The sequence below is a fragment of the Sinocyclocheilus anshuiensis genome, unplaced genomic scaffold, assembly GCF_001515605.1.
Source record: "Sinocyclocheilus anshuiensis isolate Anshui unplaced genomic scaffold, SAMN03320099.WGS_v1.1 scaffold1282, whole genome shotgun sequence".
Classification (NCBI taxonomy): Eukaryota; Metazoa; Chordata; class Actinopteri; order Cypriniformes; family Cyprinidae; genus Sinocyclocheilus; species Sinocyclocheilus anshuiensis.
Genome location: NW_015554149.1, coordinates 50206 through 68102, shown reverse-complemented (window position 1 = coordinate 68102; position 17897 = coordinate 50206). Strand labels below are relative to the sequence as shown.

The 17897-nt window shown below is 42.5% G+C and overlaps 1 protein-coding gene across 1 annotated transcript in view; it reads left to right on the top strand.

Moving 5' to 3' along the window:
- The window catches only part of LOC107670647 (E3 SUMO-protein ligase RanBP2-like), a 71455-nt gene that overhangs the window by 44624 nt on the left and 8934 nt on the right, over nt 1–17897 (top strand). Inside the window, exons 18-25 of the mRNA XM_016463325.1 lie at nt 1329–1423; nt 1520–5492; nt 9943–10122; nt 10302–10379; nt 11146–11325; nt 11505–11582; nt 14196–15056; nt 16577–16663. Of these exons, the coding sequence (XP_016318811.1) occupies nt 1329–1423; nt 1520–5492; nt 9943–10122; nt 10302–10379; nt 11146–11325; nt 11505–11582; nt 14196–15056; nt 16577–16663 (5532 nt within the window). The remainder of the gene's footprint in view (nt 1–1328; nt 1424–1519; nt 5493–9942; nt 10123–10301; nt 10380–11145; nt 11326–11504; nt 11583–14195; nt 15057–16576; nt 16664–17897) is intronic.

Below are 17897 nucleotides of genomic sequence, written 5' to 3'. Positions count from 1 at the left end.
GAATCTTGCCGATATTCGACTGATAGTCGAATCATATGTTTGGGGGTGGGGCAAAATACATTACCAAGAGTCAAGTCAGACATTCGACAGTCATAATTACGTTAACACATAGGGAAAATGTGTAACGGACGCCTCGCAGATACAAACGGGGTAAATGTTTTGTTTTAATTAAAAGATAGTTAACATTAAATGTCAGCGAAACCCTAAGAATTCACAACATTTTTTACAATAGTGCTCTCGTTATAACGTCATGTATATGACAGTAGTTATTAATGTTCTGCATATCTGTTTTGAGCTGCGAGCGCTGAAGATGACCAGTAGAATGAAGCAGCAGGTTTTTAATCAGTGGGATTTAACTCATCATTTATCTCATATAGAATACGTTTCGTTATTTATACAACATAACGTTAATATTACGAATTATAGGCTATCTGCACAAGATGCCCCGAATGCATGGAACGTGTCTGTGCAGCTCTGAATGAACTCCTTTTGTGGACGTGCTCTTAATGCAACAACGTGCAGAAACACGGCAACTAAACTCTAAAATTTCACAGCGTTTTATTATAATAGTGTTCTCATTATAATGTTATGTATATGACAGTCCCAGTCATAGTTATTAATATTCAGCATTGTTTGTCCTGCTCGTGCTGTGCGCTGAAGAGATAATCACCGTAGTACTACAATGAAGCGCTTTACTGCAGCGCAACTCAACCACATGCATCTTATACGAGATAAATAATATATACACGACATATATAAACCGGCTGAAATGTTTTCACTTGTACCCTACCTGATAGAAAAAATCCAGTCTTTCACTCTGTCTGTGTCAGTTTGAGTCTTGTTAAAGTTTTAAATCGCTGCCGCCAAGATGCTCCTCTGTCGGTCACGGACTATAGAAAGTGAAACTTTAATCTATAGGGGTGGTTGGATTTATTCACACGCGTTAAAATATTTATTTGAAGCTTCTTTCTTTTCAAATTCTTATTTACAGCATTATTTTAATAGGCTGTATATTAACTTATTGGGAGAAAACCAGTAGTTCTATGTGAAATCAGACATTTGAGCTCCCCCAAATGGCATGATCATAACACCCCACGAATATTCGACTGTGAGATTGGTAGTCGAATCGGGCTCCTCCTATCGAAGCATCGAATCGTCGACTATTCTGGGTCACCCCTAACAATCTCACAAAAGTAGATGTGAGAAACAATGAGGCTTGTGCAGGTTTTTCTTCCATGTATGTGCTTTGTTTATGCAAACAAACTAAAGAACCACTTGTGTGTACAGTAGTTGAGACATGCCTAAACCATTCCTTTTATTTGTCTCAGTTGCTACTACAGGTCCCTCTGTGTACTACAACCAGTCTCCAGCATATAATTCACAGTATCTTCTGCGCACCGCTGCAAATGTCACACCAACAAAGGTACTGGAGGGATTTCCATGTAAACACAAAATATTCTACCCTTACAGTAATGAAGCCGAGAATCTATATCAAAGTATTGTTTGTTTGCCTCTGCAGGGCCCAGTATATGGGATGAATCGTCTTCCTCCTCAGCAACATATGTATGCCTACCAACAATCAACACACACCCCACCTCTCCAGTCAACACCCGCATGCATGTATCCTCAAGAGCAAGTCTTCGGTCCTCCCATCCGGTTTGAGTCACCAGCTACATCCTTACTCTCCCCATACAGTGAGGAGTATTATGGTCATAATGTTCCTCAGCCCACAGTCAATCCAACATTGCCAGAGCCTGGATATTTCACTAAGCCATGTGCTGTTACATCCACACAGCCATCCAGGAGCACTGAAAGCAAGGCTGTCGACCCCAAGATGAGTTTTGGGCCGCAGTTCACAGGTGAACCTGCTAAGGTTCCCAACTTTGGAGGAGTAGCTGCTGTGCCAACAACAACAGCATCAACTGCGTTCAAGTTCAAATCCAATTTCAAGTCCAATGATGGCGATTTCACCTTCTCCTCTGCTCAGGGGAAAAATAGTGAAAGCCTCTTGGGACTTCTGACATCAGATATTCCTCCCAAAGTGGAGGTGCCGTCAGAAACAAAACATCAGACCCAAGACCAGCTGCCTAGCCAGAGCGGAGTCTTTACCTTTGGAAGTAAAAGTGCAGCAGGATTTTCATTCACTGATGGTGCTCAGAGCAAGATGAGTATTTTTGGCAACAGCGACCAAAGATTTAGCTTTACAAGTGGAACCAAGCCAACATTAGGGAATTCAGAGCCTCGGGAAGAGAAAAGTGGGGCGAGTGACAATGATAGCACCCATGTAGAAGAAGATGTTAAATTTGAGGAGGCTCAAAAATTCCTTTCGGAATCCCCACAAGGCCAACTGGCTGAAAAGGAAAGCGAAATTCCACAGCCTCAGGTTTCATCCAAAGAAGTGGATCTCAAAACCCTGTTTTCCAAGAAGGCGGGTGAATGGGACTGTGACATGTGCTGTGTAAGAAACGCTCCCACGTCTGCGGTATGCGTGGCCTGCAGCAGTGCAGCTCCTTCTACAGCACAGGTCAAACCTGTAGAGGAACCCAAAGGCTCTGGCCCTGCCGCTCCTCCTGCCAAATTGTTTTCTTTTGGACTTTCTGGAGATTCTGCTAAGAACAACTCCAGCACTGATGTCAGCTCAAAGGGCTTCATTTTTGGATCTCAAATACCAGTTTCTTTTAAGTTTGGATCGAAGGATGCTGCCGCCACATCTGCTGACTTTGGAGCTCAGGCTGAGAAGAAAACAATTCAGTCTGATGCACCACAACAAGAGAAAGTGTCAGCAGGTCCAGCAGTCCCATTTGGCACTGGATTTGGTGCTCAGTTTGCCAATGGATCGAAGGATGCTGCCGTCACATCTGCTGACTTTGTAGCTCAGGCTGAGAAGAAAACAATTCAGTCTGATGCACCACAACAAGAGAAAGTGTCAGCAGGTCCAGCAGTCCCATTTGGCACTGGATTTGGTGCTCAGTTTACCAAGAAAGAGGGTCAGTGGGACTGTGACTCCTGCCTAGTGAGGAATGATGCCTCAGCAACTGAATGTGTTTCTTGCCAAGCCCCCTGCCGCACTGAAAAAAGTAAAGCAACATCACAAGGTGGGCTAGCTGCCATGTTTGGTAAAAAAGATGGACAGTGGGATTGTGAGACTTGCCTGGTAAGAAACGAAGGTTCATCCAGCCATTGTGTTTCATGTCAGACAGCAAACCCAAATATGAAAAACAAGACCTCTGCTGCACCATCAAGTTCCTCTTTTTCCTTCAGTTTTGGTAGTTCTAGCAGCCAACCTGCTGCGACAGGATTTAAAGCCAATTTCAATCCAGGCCCTGCTTTTCAGTTTGGCACAAGTCAGGATAAAGCATCCTCAGAAGGCTTCAAGTTTGAGTCCTCCACAACTGAGGCTGAAAAGTCATCAGGCAGTTCCAGTTTTTCGTTTTCCATGTCGGCGCCTGCTGGTGGATTTAAGTTTGGCATTGCAGAATCTGAGGCAAAACCATCAGATGAACAGTCCCAAAATGGGTCTGCATCTGACCTCCTCAAAAATATTGCTGAGCTTCACAAAGAGAAAGAGAAAGAAAAAGAGGCAGCCCTAAGTACCTCAGAACAGTCTGTAGATGCTGATAGTCATGATAATAATCCCCTCTTTACTGAAAAGCCTAACACCTTTAGTTTCGCTGACTTGGCAAAGTCACAAGGCAGTTTTCAGTTTGGCCAGAATGATCCCGCTTTCAAAGGCTTTGCAGGGGCTGGCGAGCAGCTCTTTACAGGAGTTCATTCCAGCTCCAAGGCCGACACCTCTGTCGATCAAGATGATGAAATGTACAAAACCGAGGAGAATGACGATATTCAGTTTGAGCCCGTTGTTCAGATGCCGGAGAAGGTCGACCTTGTTACAGGCGAAGAAGATGAGAAAGTCTTGTATTCACAGCGTGTCAAACTCTTCAGATTTGATACGGAAACAAACCAATGGAAAGAAAGAGGAGTCGGCAACCTTAAACTGCTCAAGAATAATCAGAACGGGAGACTTCGAGTTCTTATGAGGAGAGAGCAGGTGTTTAAAGTGTGTGCTAATCATTGGATCACAACCACAATGAACTTAAAGCCCCTCTCTGGCTCGGATCGAGCCTGGATGTGGATGGCCAGTGACTTCTCAGATGGAGATGCCAAATTAGAACAACTTGCGGCAAAATTCAAAACACCTGAGCTTGCAGAAGAGTTCAAGCTTAAATTCGAGGAGTGTCAACGACTGCTTTTGGATATTCCTTTGCAGACACCTCACAAGCTCGTGAACACTGGCAGAACGGCCCAGCTTATAAAGCAAGCTGAAGAAATGAAATCTGGGCTTAAGGACCTCAAATCATTCTTGACTTGCCAAAACAAGGATGACAAAAGTTGCGATACAAGTCATAGTACCTCTGCAATTGTAGTTAAGCTCGACTCTGAGAGCACCGCACCCACTTTAGAATGGGATAATTACGATTTTCGTGAGGAAGTGCACGAGGACTATGCCAGCTCCTCTGTGTGCAATACTCCTTTGCAGCCTGATCCAGTAGCTAAAAATTTATTCCGCTTTGGCGAATCGTCCACAGGCTTCAGTTTCAGTTTTCAGCCTATTCTCAGTTCCTCTAAGTCTCCATCTAAGCTAAACCAGAGCCAGGCTTCTGTTGGCACAGATGATGAGCAAGAAGCGTCGCAGGAGGAAGAGCGAGATGGTCAGTACTTTGAGCCTGTTGTGCCATTGCCTGATCTTGTTGAAGTCTCAACAGGAGAGGAGAACGAGCAAGTCCTTTTCAGTCACCGTGCCAAATTATACCGCTATGATAAAGATCTCAGTCAGTGGAAGGAACGAGGTATAGGAGACCTTAAAATACTACAACACTATGAAACAAAGCGCGTCAGACTCGTGATGAGACGGGACCAGGTCCTCAAACTGTGTGCAAACCATTGGATTGCTTCCAATATCAAGCTCGAGCCCATGAAAGGAGCCGAGAAAGCGTGGATCTGGAGTGCCTTTGATTTTGCTGAAGGGCAGGGCAAGGTGGAACAGCTGGCAGTTCGATTTAAACTGCAGGAAACTGCAAGTGCTTTCAAAGAAATCTTCGAAGAGGCGAGGACTGCACAGGAAAAAGACACTCTACTAACCCCATTTTCTGCGAGAGTACCTGCCTCCACCCAGGAGACGCTTTGTGGCCAGGCTGCAGTTGCTGTACTTGAGGAAACCACAAAAGAACGTACCGGACTCTCTGAGGAAGGCAGTCCTAAACTGGATCAGACACCTCAAAGCACCAAGAATGTGGTCTCTCCTCCAAAGTTCGTCTTTGGGTCAGACTCTGTGCAGAAGATCTTTGGAAGCCCTTCGCCATCAAAAGAAAAATCTCCGGTTGTGATTCCCAGTTCAGAAGATGAGGAAACGGGTGCCTCGAGACTGAAAACCTCTGGACCAGCAGTGACCAGCCAGTCATCGGTTGGGACTCCTTTCAGCATACCAACAAGAAGTAAGCTATGTTCTGTGACCCATAGTTATGAATAAAACTGTACCTCTGTGTTTAGCTCACAGCTGTCCAACCTTGCTCCAGACACACCTGCCTGCAGTTTAAGTAGTCCTAAAGATTATGATTAGCTGCTTCAGGTGTGTTCAACCAAGGCTGGAGCTAAGCGCATCGCTGGTTTAGGTTCTATTTAGTTTATTTACTTTCTTAATGAGGACATTCTACACATTCTTATTGTGTAGGTTATTGCTGTAAAACATCCTTGCACTATGTTGCCTATGCCTTATTTAAGCCCATATTTTTGTCGTATATGTGACCCTGGACCACAAAACCAGTCATAAGGATAATTCTAGTTGAGAAATTGAGCTGAATAAATAAGTTTTCCATTGATGTATGGTTTGTTAGGATAGGACAATATTTGGCTGAGATACAACTATTTGAAAATCTGGAATCTGAGGGTGCAAAAAAATAAAGATATTGAGAAAATCATCTTTAAAGTTGTCCAAATGAAGTCCTTAGCAATGCATATTACTAATCAAAAATTAAGTTTTAATATATTTACAGTAGGAAATTTACAAAATATCTTCATGGAACATGATCTTTACTTAATATCGTAATGATTTTTGGCATAAAAGAAAAATCAATAATTTTGACCCATACAATGTATTTTTGGCTATTGCTACAAATATACCCAAGCGACTTAAAGGGTTAGTTCACCCAAAAAGGAAAATTAGCCCATAAATTACTCGCCCTCAAGTCATCCTAGGTGTAGATGACTTTCTTCTTTCAGACGAATCCAGTCGGAGTTACATAAAAAATTGTCTTTGATCTTTTAAGCTGGTTAATGCCACTCAGCGGGTGTTGCAGTGCTTCAGTCCAAAAGAAGTTAAATAAAAAACGGCCATCCATTAAAAGTGTCTCACACGGCTCTGGGAGGTGAACAAAGGCCTCCTGTAGTGAATCGATGCATTTTGTGAGAAAAATATCCATATTCAAAACGTAATGATCACTTTAATGTAGCTTGCGCTCACACTGTTGTACACAGAAGCATCTCCGGGCTGATGACGTATGAATGCGCTTCCGCGTTCGTCACTTCTGAGCGGCGCATGCACAATGCTGACCTCATACCTCATTCTTCTGCAGCTGCTTCCGTGTACAACTGTTGGCACAAGCTAGATTAGAGTGATTATTACGTTTTGAGTATGGATATTTTTCTTACAAAAACGCATCGATTCGCTACAGAAGGCCTTTTTTCACCCCCCCGGAGCCGTGTGAGACACTTTTTTTTTTTAATGGATGGGCGCTTTTTATTTAAGTTCTTTTGGACTGATGCATGCAACACCTGCTGAGTGGCATTAAACAGCTTGAAAGATCAAAGACAATTTTTTATATAACTCCGACTGGATTCGTCTGAAAAAAGAAAGTCAAATACACCTAGAATGACTTGAGGGTGAGTAATTTATGGGCTAATTTTCATTTTTGGATGAACTAACCCTTTAAGACTGCTTTTGTGCTCCAGGGTCACATATGGACTTGATTTTCATCCACAGTTTCTGAGATGGATTCAAGTTCTTAAAATGGCAAAAAACTTTAACACATAACATTATTTTTTAGGTTTGGATTTTAGGCTTTTCAAAAATAATCCTATGGCTTTTTGGACCTGCACATCAGCCAACCAGTTTGAAGCCCGAGGTATTTCAGGTCACCATTTACTGTGACACATAGAGCTCTCACTGACTGGCATGAGCCGGGAGACCTGACCTTGGCTGAATGATGTGATAACCCGACATTACTCAGACGTGTGCATGGTCTGAAATCTGCTAACCTTTACTCATTTGTTTAAAATTTCAGTAGAATTTGCAATTGGGGTGCACCAGTGGCTTCAAAGTCCTTCAGGTACTCCGCAGTGAGTGTCTTGTAAAGTGATTTCCCATTTTAAATGTGCACACAGGCGCAATGATATTATGCTGCGCCTGAAAATAGTCCCCAGCTAGGTAACTTCCAACGTGACCTGCACTAAGTTTGTGTAGTTGGTTATGTTGACGGAAGTTAGCCTATTTTCAGGCGCTGCGTAATATCATTGCGCCTGCTGCACCCATGGTACGGCAGCAAAGTTCCTTGATTATTACGCCGGAATGAGAGTATAGTTTCTAGCCATATCGGCCTAGAAAATCACAACTTTTCATTTTCCGTCGGTCTTGGTACATGATGTAACCACAGAAGAGTCAAGTTTTAAATAGGAAAAATGTAGAAACTCTTCGGTCATTTTTGAGCGAGATGCTAACGGTCTAATCAGATTCAATGATCTATGCTAAGCTACAGCTAAAAGTGCTGCCGCCAGACCCGGAGATCGGCCGAATGGATTCGAAAACGGTAAAACTCAACTGTTTAACTCTAGGGAAGTTGGAAAATGAGCCTATTTTCAAAAATTGTGGAGTGTTCCTTTAAGCTTAATATCTCAGTGTACAAACTGTGGTTTGATGAAGAAATCATTAGGTCTTGCAGAACACAGTCATGGCATCCTTTCTACAATGATGATCAAATATTGTTTGGAAAATTCTTCACTACATTGAAGTTTCTGCAAGTTGCTGGACTTTGATTGTCAGGGTGACTGGTGGAAGCAGTGCCGCTTTGATTGTTTGAGTAGGTTTTGAGTCTTAAGCCCTATTCGCACGGGATTAGTATTACCTGGTGACCTCCAGTCATTTGTAATAATTGCGGAGGGAATCGGCATCTCTGTGATTTGGCCAGCATTTGGCGGGTCGTATATCATTTTTCGAGGTTTTTGTTTGCTGTGCGCCTTTTTATCCATCTTTCGTGAAGAATGGATCTGCGTTGGAGTGTTTGTATTTTGTTTGTATTTGTATAGTATTTTGGGTGCTGTCATCATATCGCTACACCATACAATTTGCAGAAAGAGAAAGCTGAAAAGGTTTTGAGGTTAATGTGTCTTCATAAAGCATAAAGCTTGAGATATTATTTTAACCTGGTGAAATGTAAATGACACCGCGCGCACAACTATATTAGTTTATTTTTTTTAAATCCATCTAACTGGACCATAGAACGGGACTCTCAAAGCCTTGACATCCGGGTATCTGGGAGATAAGTCAGTAAATTCGAGTAAAATCACAGGCTTTGCTTATCCCGTGCGAATGCACCACACGAAAGGTCCCCAGATAATACTAATCCCATGCGAATAGGGCTTTAAGATGTGTTTTTCAGTCACTAACAGAAGTTAGTTTCTTCATCTACATAGTTTCAGATTAATTGAATGGAAGAAATGCTGAGTTTCTGCTGAAGAAGCTGTGGCAGGTGGACAGTTCAAAGAATAACACGCTTGTTTTGTTGCTTTGTAAGGGGCTTGCGTGAGCTCAAAGAGTAGATCATCATGGCGCTTGCAATGCCGAGGTCATTTAATTAAAAATAATTGTTGATATTTGCGCTGGATATTTATCCTGAAAACTTTTTTTTGGGACCACATTCACACGCTGCTTTGAAATAAGGGGGCAGACACTAAACAGCACGCATCACATGAGCTTATTTTACGTAACTAGAAACAGAATATTTTTGTTAGATTTGACACTAAATGGAAGTTCCCTCTATTTGTTTCCTAAATGCATGTAATAGATGTTATTGTGAAGGATTCATCTATAGGGGATGGGTGATCTTCCCAAAATATCACGATCTTGTGACACACAATCACAATCCACGATCTGAATCACAAACTTCGTGTGATCTTGATGGCACACAATGGTTTCAGTATGAGAAACCTGAAAGAGATGCAGCGAGAAGTGTTTGTGGTGTATGGACTTTTGTCCTGTATATTGCAGTAAATGTACTGGCAGCACAAGTAAATATAGTGGAAACCAAAGTCATCGTTCACTCATTTTCCCCATCAGCATGTCACTCAACTCTTGTTTTCCCTTTGTATTTAAATGTGGCTCACCGTGAGAGAGTCCGTACTGATGTGTGAGGAGCTGACTGATGAGTGTGAGTGACGTATGACGGCTGTAGGTTTGATGAGTGATTGCATGTGTGTGTCTTTGTGGAGTTACTGATTTAACGTTGGCTGTGAAGTGTGTTGACAATGAAACGGTCAGAGTACTTTAGTCTGCTACATGCTTTGACACTTGTTGGTTTGAAATGACTCCGATTGCTTTTGAAAGCGCTTCTTCAAGAGATAGTTCACCAAACATGAAAACTCAGTCCAGAATTCATTCCTTCTGTAGAACACAAACTGAGATCATCTCCGGGTTTGTGTTTCAGTACAGAATAAAGTCAATGGGACTAATGTTGCTTGGACCCCAGTGACTGAAACCATCACATTTGTCAGTCACACAGCTGTAGACCTGCCTGAGAGCGAGTAGATGACAGCAGTTTCCGTGTTGGGATGAACTATCTGTTTAGCAGTTGTTGTTGCTTTAGTTAATCTAGTTTCTGTTTGTTTATTGCTCAGTTTCCTCTCCGTCAGCGCAGAAGAGCAGCGCTCAGGACGTGTGTGATGATGATATCGAGATCGTATTTGAGCTTAAACCAACAATAGAGCAAGCAAAGCTGGCTGCCAGTCTGATGCTTCCTCCTACGTTCTTCTGTTACAAAAACCGTCCAGGATACGTCAGCGACGATGACGGCGATGGTAAGATCCACACGCTATTTAACGGTAAAACATATGACCGAAGTCCAGTTTAGTTCATCAGAGCTGCACTTCTGTACACTGTCATTGTTAAATCTTTAACGGTATTCACATCTTCTGATTGAAGTGTTTTGTGTCACTGTGAGAAAGGACTAACCTCAGATTCACACCGCTGTTTTCAGATGAGGATTTTGAGAGAGCAGTGAGGGATCTGAAGGGTAAGCTGTATGCGGATGGAGCTGATGGAGCGTCTGATCACGGTAGGTTGCTCTAGACCAGTGGTTCTCGAACTGGGGTACGCGGAGGGGGTACGTGAACAAAATACTGAAATTTACCGTTCATTTAATTATATCGCACTCTTAAATAACATTCAGCTGAACATGTTTCTCACAGGCAAAATATATAAACTAGGGCTGTCAGTTTAACGCGTTAATTCATTGGTTATGAAAAAATAACGCGATTAAAATATTTTAACGCAGTTAACGCACTGGCCCCGCCCCCAAACATTTCATACAGTTAACTGTTCACAAAATATGATGCAGGGCAACAACTCCATAAATGCAGTTATGCCCTAAAATTCAAGATATTGTGGCAAAAATGCCCCTGTATGAGTTTTTGTCTCATATTTATATCATGCGATATCACTAGAGCAGCGAGAGCAATAGGCTATTAGTGCTGATTTTGTCCCGAATATCACAAGTTTAAATGTGGAAATGACTCCGATTGCTTTTGAAAGCGCTTCTTCAAGAGATAGTTCACCAAACATGAAAACTCAGTCCAGAATTCATTCCTTCTGTAGAACACAAACTGAGATCATCTCCGGGTTTGTGTTTCAGTACAGAATAAAGTCAATGGGACTAATGTTGCTTGGACCCCAGTGACTGAAACCATCACATTTGTCAGTCACACAGCTGTAGACCTGCCTGAGAGCGAGCAGATGACAGCAGTTTCCGTGTTGGGATGAACTATCTGTTTAGCAGTTGTTGTTGCTTTAGTTAATCTAGTTTCTGTTTGTTTATTGCTCAGTTTCCTCTCCGTCAGCGCAGAAGAGCAGCGCTCAGGACGTGTGTGATGATGATATCGAGATCGTATTTGAGCTTAAACCAACAATAGAGCAAGCAAAGCTGGCTGCCAGTCTGATGCTTCCTCCTACGTTCTTCTGTTACAAAAACCGTCCAGGATACGTCAGCGACGATGACGGCGATGGTAAGATCCACACGCTATTTAACGGTAAAACATATGACCGAAGTCCAGTTTAGTTCATCAGAGCTGCACTTCTGTACACTGTCATTGTTAAATCTTTAACGGTATTCACATCTTCTGATTGAAGTGTTTTGTGTCACTGTGAGAAAGGACTAACCTCAGATTCACACCGCTGTTTTCAGATGAGGATTTTGAGAGAGCAGTGAGGGATCTGAAGGGTAAGCTGTATGCGGATGGAGCTGATGGAGCGTCTGATCACGGTAGGTTGCTCTAGACCAGTGGTTCTCGAACTGGGGTACGCGGAGGGGGTACGTGAACAAAATACTGAAATTTACCGTTCATTTAATTATATCGCACTCTTAAATAACATTCAGCTGAACATGTTTCTCACAGGCAAAATATATAAACTAGGGCTGTCAGTTTAACGCGTTAATTCATTGGTTATGAAAAAATAACGCGATTAAAATATTTTAACGCAGTTAACGCACTGGCCCCGCCCCCAAACATTTCATACAGTTAACTGTTCACAAAATATGATGCAGGGCAACAACTCCATAAATGCAGTTATGCCCTAAAATTCAAGATATTGTGGCAAAAATGCCCCTGTATGAGTTTTTGTCTCATATTTATATCATGCGATATCACTAGAGCAGCGAGAGCAATAGGCTATTAGTGCTGATTTTGTCCCGAATATCACAAGTTTAAATGTGATTTTATACAACAGTTCAGTGAATAAGAAGTTGATATTGTGTTATATTTTAAACACAATATTATGTGCTTTTGCTCAATTTTGCAAAGAATATATTACCTTTAAAGCCATAGCAGAACTGTTGCATGTCTCCATGCAACACAGCGGTGTTTAGTGTCTGAACGAATCGTGTGAACCAATGATTCAAAGACCCATTCATAAAGACAGATGTTTACTTCATTCCTGAATGAATCAGACATTTGAACGAATCAATGAATTACATTTACCGCCACCTGCTGGCAGATTTAGTTTCTTATTTAGAGTATCATTTAATTAATAATAGTAATAATAATAATATTAAAGGCATAGTTCACCCAAAATATGTAAATTCTGTCATCATTTACTCTCACGTCCCTCATGTTGTTTCAAACCTTTCTTTTTTGGAACAAAAGAAGGTATTTTCAAAGACTATAGAATACCCTTAAAGGGACTTTGGTATTTTGAAGACTGTTGGTAACGAAGCTGTTTTGGTTACCAATGACTTTCATTGTATGAACAAACAATACTGAGATGTTTCTCAAATTATCTTCTATGTTCCATAGTTCATGTTAGGCCGTTGTAGCCTAAATGTTTGTGTAATAAATGTTTTTGTTGAATCAAATCAAATATTTCTAAAGCTACAATTTGTAATGTCTACTTGATACTTTCTAATTGAACACAGAAAATATCTTTAAATAATCTTTTGTGGGTATTTTCAGTCAAATTTATTTTGTGGTTAATTCGATTAATTAATCGAAACGTAATTAATTAGATTAAAAATGTTAATCGACTGACAGCCCTAATATAAACAACCTGCCTCCTCTAGTGTACCAAAAAAAAATCAGTCATAAATGCTCCTCTGTTTGCTCACGTGCATCAATCAGAGTAAACAGTGAGAGATGTGCATCATTACAGATTAAAGAGAGGAACAAAATATAAGGTAAGGTGGCCAACAGGTAAATGAATGTAGAATTGCACTGTTTGCTCACGCGCATCAATCAGAGTAAACAGTGAGAGATGCTGAGACAGGCACGACGCTTGCGTACCACATGATGCTCGCTCCATTATGGAATAAAAGAGGAGAAATAATAAAGGTAAGGTGGCAGATAGGTAAGCTAATAAGAGTAAACGGAGAGGAGGGTTGTGTTCAGGAGAAGCCAGAGATCTTTAGGCAGGTGAAGAGAGTGAGGTTAATGTTCTCTCTTTTTGCAAATGAATTCTTAATATTGTTTAAGGTGCCAGACAGGTAGAAGAGCGGGGTTGCCGTTGTCTAATACAGGTGCGCTGCATGCTACATACTGCGCATCCATTGAGTACATGACATGATCCATTGAGCGCATCCAAGTACAGATCGCTTGACGGAGAGCGAAACTCTTAAGCGCTCAGTCTGCGTGTTTATCGAGTGAAAATCTGTTGAATGCCTCTCACACACATACTGGCGTGTAAAATCTAAGAATTTATTAGCCAATGGCTAATGTTAGACATTATTTAGTCGCCCAGAGTAAGATTTAGTCGCATATGCGAGTGATTTACTCACAATGTAGAGGGTTGGTCTGTTCACGTGTATCTCTGATTGGGTGCTGTCTCCGGGTGGCAGGTTTTGTGGCAGCTGCTTTACTGTTAATCGCACTGTAAAGACTTTGATGCCCTTCGCAACAACGTACATTTGCGTTCTCAGCACTTACTGGCGTAAAGAACAATATCCACACACTGTCCACAGAGAACGATTTAAGACTCTCTCGGATACGGCCAAACATCGCAGTTACGCAAATCATATCAAGCACACCCATCTCATTAAACGCTGTGCAATTTATTAAAAAATATACGATAGCTTGCACACAAATGATGAGTTAAAGGTATGCGTTACATGTGCACGTTTTTAAGATATTTAGTATCTAGTGTGAGAGAGCGGTTGCGCGACTGTAAAACGTTTGAGAACCACTGCTCTAGACTACTCTAGTTATCAGGGCTCGACGGTGATGTCCGCTCGAGGCCAAAGTGGGAGAGTTATGTACGTGGTGTGAGGTGTAATTGACATCAGATTATCCTAAAGGTTTATCACACACACGCAGCACTAATGAGCTCTGTGTGTGTTGGTCCGTTCTCTCATGCTGGGCGTTTCATCAGAGCATGCTTGTGTCTGCAGACTCTGAGGTCAGTCTGGTGTGGGAGAAGCGGCCGACTGCAGACGAGGAGCAGCGAGCCAGACGCCTCCTGCTGCCTCCCACCTTCCTGTGCGGCGTCAGCAGTGACTCCGAGCCGGAGGCAGAGAAACCAGACGACTTCAGCACTGAGCTCCAGAAGCTGCAGCAGCAGGCGCAGGTGACGAGTGTTTCTGATCTTCTCATCGCTGTGAGTCCGGACTGCAGCACAGCACCAGCTCTGGACACACAGGTGAAGCCTAAGCCTTCCCATGATGCAGCAGACGAGGAGCAGCGAGCCAGACGCCTCCTGCTGCCTCCCACCTTCCTGTGCGGCGTCAGCAGTGACTCCGAGCCGGAGGCAGAGAAACCAGACGACTTCAGCACTGAGCTCCAGAAGCTGCAGCAGCAGGCGCAGGTGACGAGTGTTTCTGATCTTCTCATCGCTGTGAGTCCGGACTGCAGCACAGCACCAGCTCTGGACACACAGGTGAAGCCTAAGCCTTCCCATGATGCAGCAGACGAGGAGCAGCGAGCCAGACGCCTCCTGCTGCCTCCCACCTTCCTGTGCGGCATCAGCAGCGACTCCGAGCCAGAGGCAGAGAAACCAGACGACTTAAGCACTGAGCTCCAGAAGCTGCAGCAGCAGGCGCAGGTGACGAGTGTTTCTGATCTTCTCATCGCTGTGAGTCCGGTCTGCAGCACAGCACCAGCTCTGGACACACAGGTGAAGCCTGAGCCTTCCCATGATGCAGCAGCTGTGGACACGAGCAGCGGCGGAGCAGAAGAGCGTCAGACTGACGGCAGCCGTCCCATCGACCTCTCCACCAAGAGAAGCAGTGAGAGCGACTCCAGCACAGCTACAGGTGAGTGCCAGTCAAACCTTAACAAGCTTCTCTCAGAGCAGTCTGACTCCTAATATTAACTCCAGTCATCATGTGAAATGTTTGCTTTGTGGTTGCTGAATAAATGCTCTTCTGCATCCTCTGTGCTGCGAGATCCATGTCTGGATTCATGTTTGGATTTAGTAGCAGTAAAGAGCGCAAGCAGCTTCGGGAAAGAAGTCAGACTGGCTGCGTGACACATATTACTATTATTTTTACTCAGAATATCTCAGTAGAGATCACTAAACTGCAGCTGACATGTTTGCCAGTGTTTTCAGCTCAGCAGCACTTCTGTACTGTAGAGAGAGCGCATGCGAATGGTTTTAATGAGGAAAGCTGTATTTGGAGGATTTAAACTCTTGACGTCTGGCACCCACAAGCATGAGCGTCTATGGAGGCTTGCTGCCAAAGCAAGATAATGGCAATATCAAATAAAAAAAGTATTTTCTGGATAAATAACCAGCAGGCAAATATCGTGGCTATAATTAATCAGGACAAGCAGAAATCCTGATAATAATTAATGTGTGACCCTGGAGCACAAAAGCAGTCTTCAGTCGCTGGTGTATATTTGTAGCAATAGCCAACAATACATTTGTAATCAGCGGTAAATCTCCATCACCTGCTGGCTTTCACATGGAGCAGCATTAACTACACAGAGCCGTTGTTCACTGACGAGTTAAATATCGCATGCGATTTATCGTGCAGCCCTACTAAGAACTTCATTTGGACAACTTTAAAGATTTTCTCAATATTTTGATTTTTTTGCTCCCTCAGATTCCAGATTTTCAAATAGTTGTATCTCAGCCAAATATTGTCCTATCCTAACAAACCATACATCAATGGAAAGCTTATTTATTAATCTTTCATATGATGTATGAATCTCAATTTCGAAAAATTGACCATTATGACTGGTTTTGTGCTCCAGGGTCACATGCTTATGATTAAGCATGCAGCCCTTTATTGTAATCACAAGCAGATAATTTTCATGCTTAGTCACAGAACTCATGAACATATTCTTTCTCGGTACATGGAGAGATTTGTCTTGGCGTGTAAGAGATCTGTTGCATGCACCCCTTCAATGTATTTTGGCATCTAGCTCAAAATAGAACGGCTTTCAACAGATCAATAAACAAAATGATTATGTATAAAAGTCAAAGAACATTCGATGCGAAACCAAAAAAGCTGTATCTAGCTTGTAGGCCTAATCGTTTGAGTATGAAAACACAACAAAATACAAATCCATTTGTCTTACATAGTGCAGAACAAAGTGCAGCCATTAAGTTGCCCCAACAGGGCATTGTGATTTAAAAAGTTAAATGAAATATATATATATGATACCATGATAAACCATGATGCAGACCCAGCCGTGAGAGCTTTCAGCATCATGATCATCTGTAAGCTGTGTCAGAGAGGACAGGATAAAAGCACATGAGTTAGTGAGCGAGGAGCAACTGCTGAATGCTGTTTAGCGTGTGACGTGAGTTTTTGCTGTCCTCCTGCAGGTCTGTCTTTTGGATTCGCATCTGCGGGTGGGTTTTCATTTGAAGAACTCGCAAAGACTTCGGGTGAATTTGCATTTGGCAAAAAAGGTGAGTCTCTTTACCTGTTCACCAGTGAATATAACTTAAAACTCATTCTCTCTGCTTGAGAGTGAAGGGTTTTTTAGGGTTTTCTTGGGCTTGCTGGTGTGAAGTGCTGCTCTCATCAATGTGAAGCCTGAGGTCAATATTTACACTGTTATAAATTACATTTTGGTTTGTTTTCCCCCAAACTCAATGGCATTCTTTAAGAGCACAGACACAATCATACAGCACTTCATTGATTCTGTGCTTAAGCAGAAAACACTGCTTGCTGTGTGAGGTGTAATGTGTTCTGTAATAATCAGTGTTTGTACCTCATACTGTTAATGCTGTCTAAAAACACAGGGCAGTGTTATTTGTATTCTAATCTAAGTTCATCTTTGTCTGACTTTTGAGAATGCTTTCCTAAAGCACATTATAAGGTCTTGTTTGTTTTGCTTGTTTTTAAAGACCTACACATATCAGAATTTTTGAGAGAAGAACATCAAATCTCAACTTTAAATCCATGATCTGAAAAGTGAATGATGAACAGTTTTCATGAAGACGTGCTCATTTCTGCATTTCATAATCATGTATTTTCTTGACAGGCTGAGTTTTCTGATGTCTTGTAAGCGCTTAGCGCTGTTGTCTAATAGCTTGTGACTGATATCAAACATTTCAAACATTGCTGTAAACATCTGATCCCATAAACAAGCTCTTCATAATGTCTGTTTTGTGTGTGTGTGTGTCTGTCTGTCTGTGTGTCTGTCTGTGTGTCTGTGTGTGTGTGTGTGTGTGTCTGTGTGAGAGTGTGTCTGTGTGTGTCTGTGTGAGAGTGTGTCTGTGTGTGTCTGTGTGAGAGTGTGTCTGTGTGTGTCTGTGTGAGAGTGTGTCTGTGTGTGTCTGTGTGAGAGTGTGTCTGTGTGTGTCTGTGTGAGAGTGTGTCTGTGTGTGTCTGTGTGAGAGTGTGTCTGTGTGTGTCTGTGTGAGAGTGTGTCTGTGTGTGTCTGTGTGAGAGTGTGTCTGTGTGTGTCTGTGTGAGAGTGTGTCTGTGTGTGTCTGTGTGAGAGTGTGTCTGTGTGTGTCTGTGTGAGAGTGTGTCTGTGTGTGTCTGTGTGAGAGTGTGTGTCTGTGTGTGTGTGTCTGTGTGAGAGTGTGTGTGTGAGTGTGAGAGTGTGTGTGTGTCTGTGTGAGTGTGTGTGTCTATGAGAGTGTCTGTGTGTGAGTGAGTGTGTGTGTGTCTGTGTGTGTGTGTCTGTGTGTG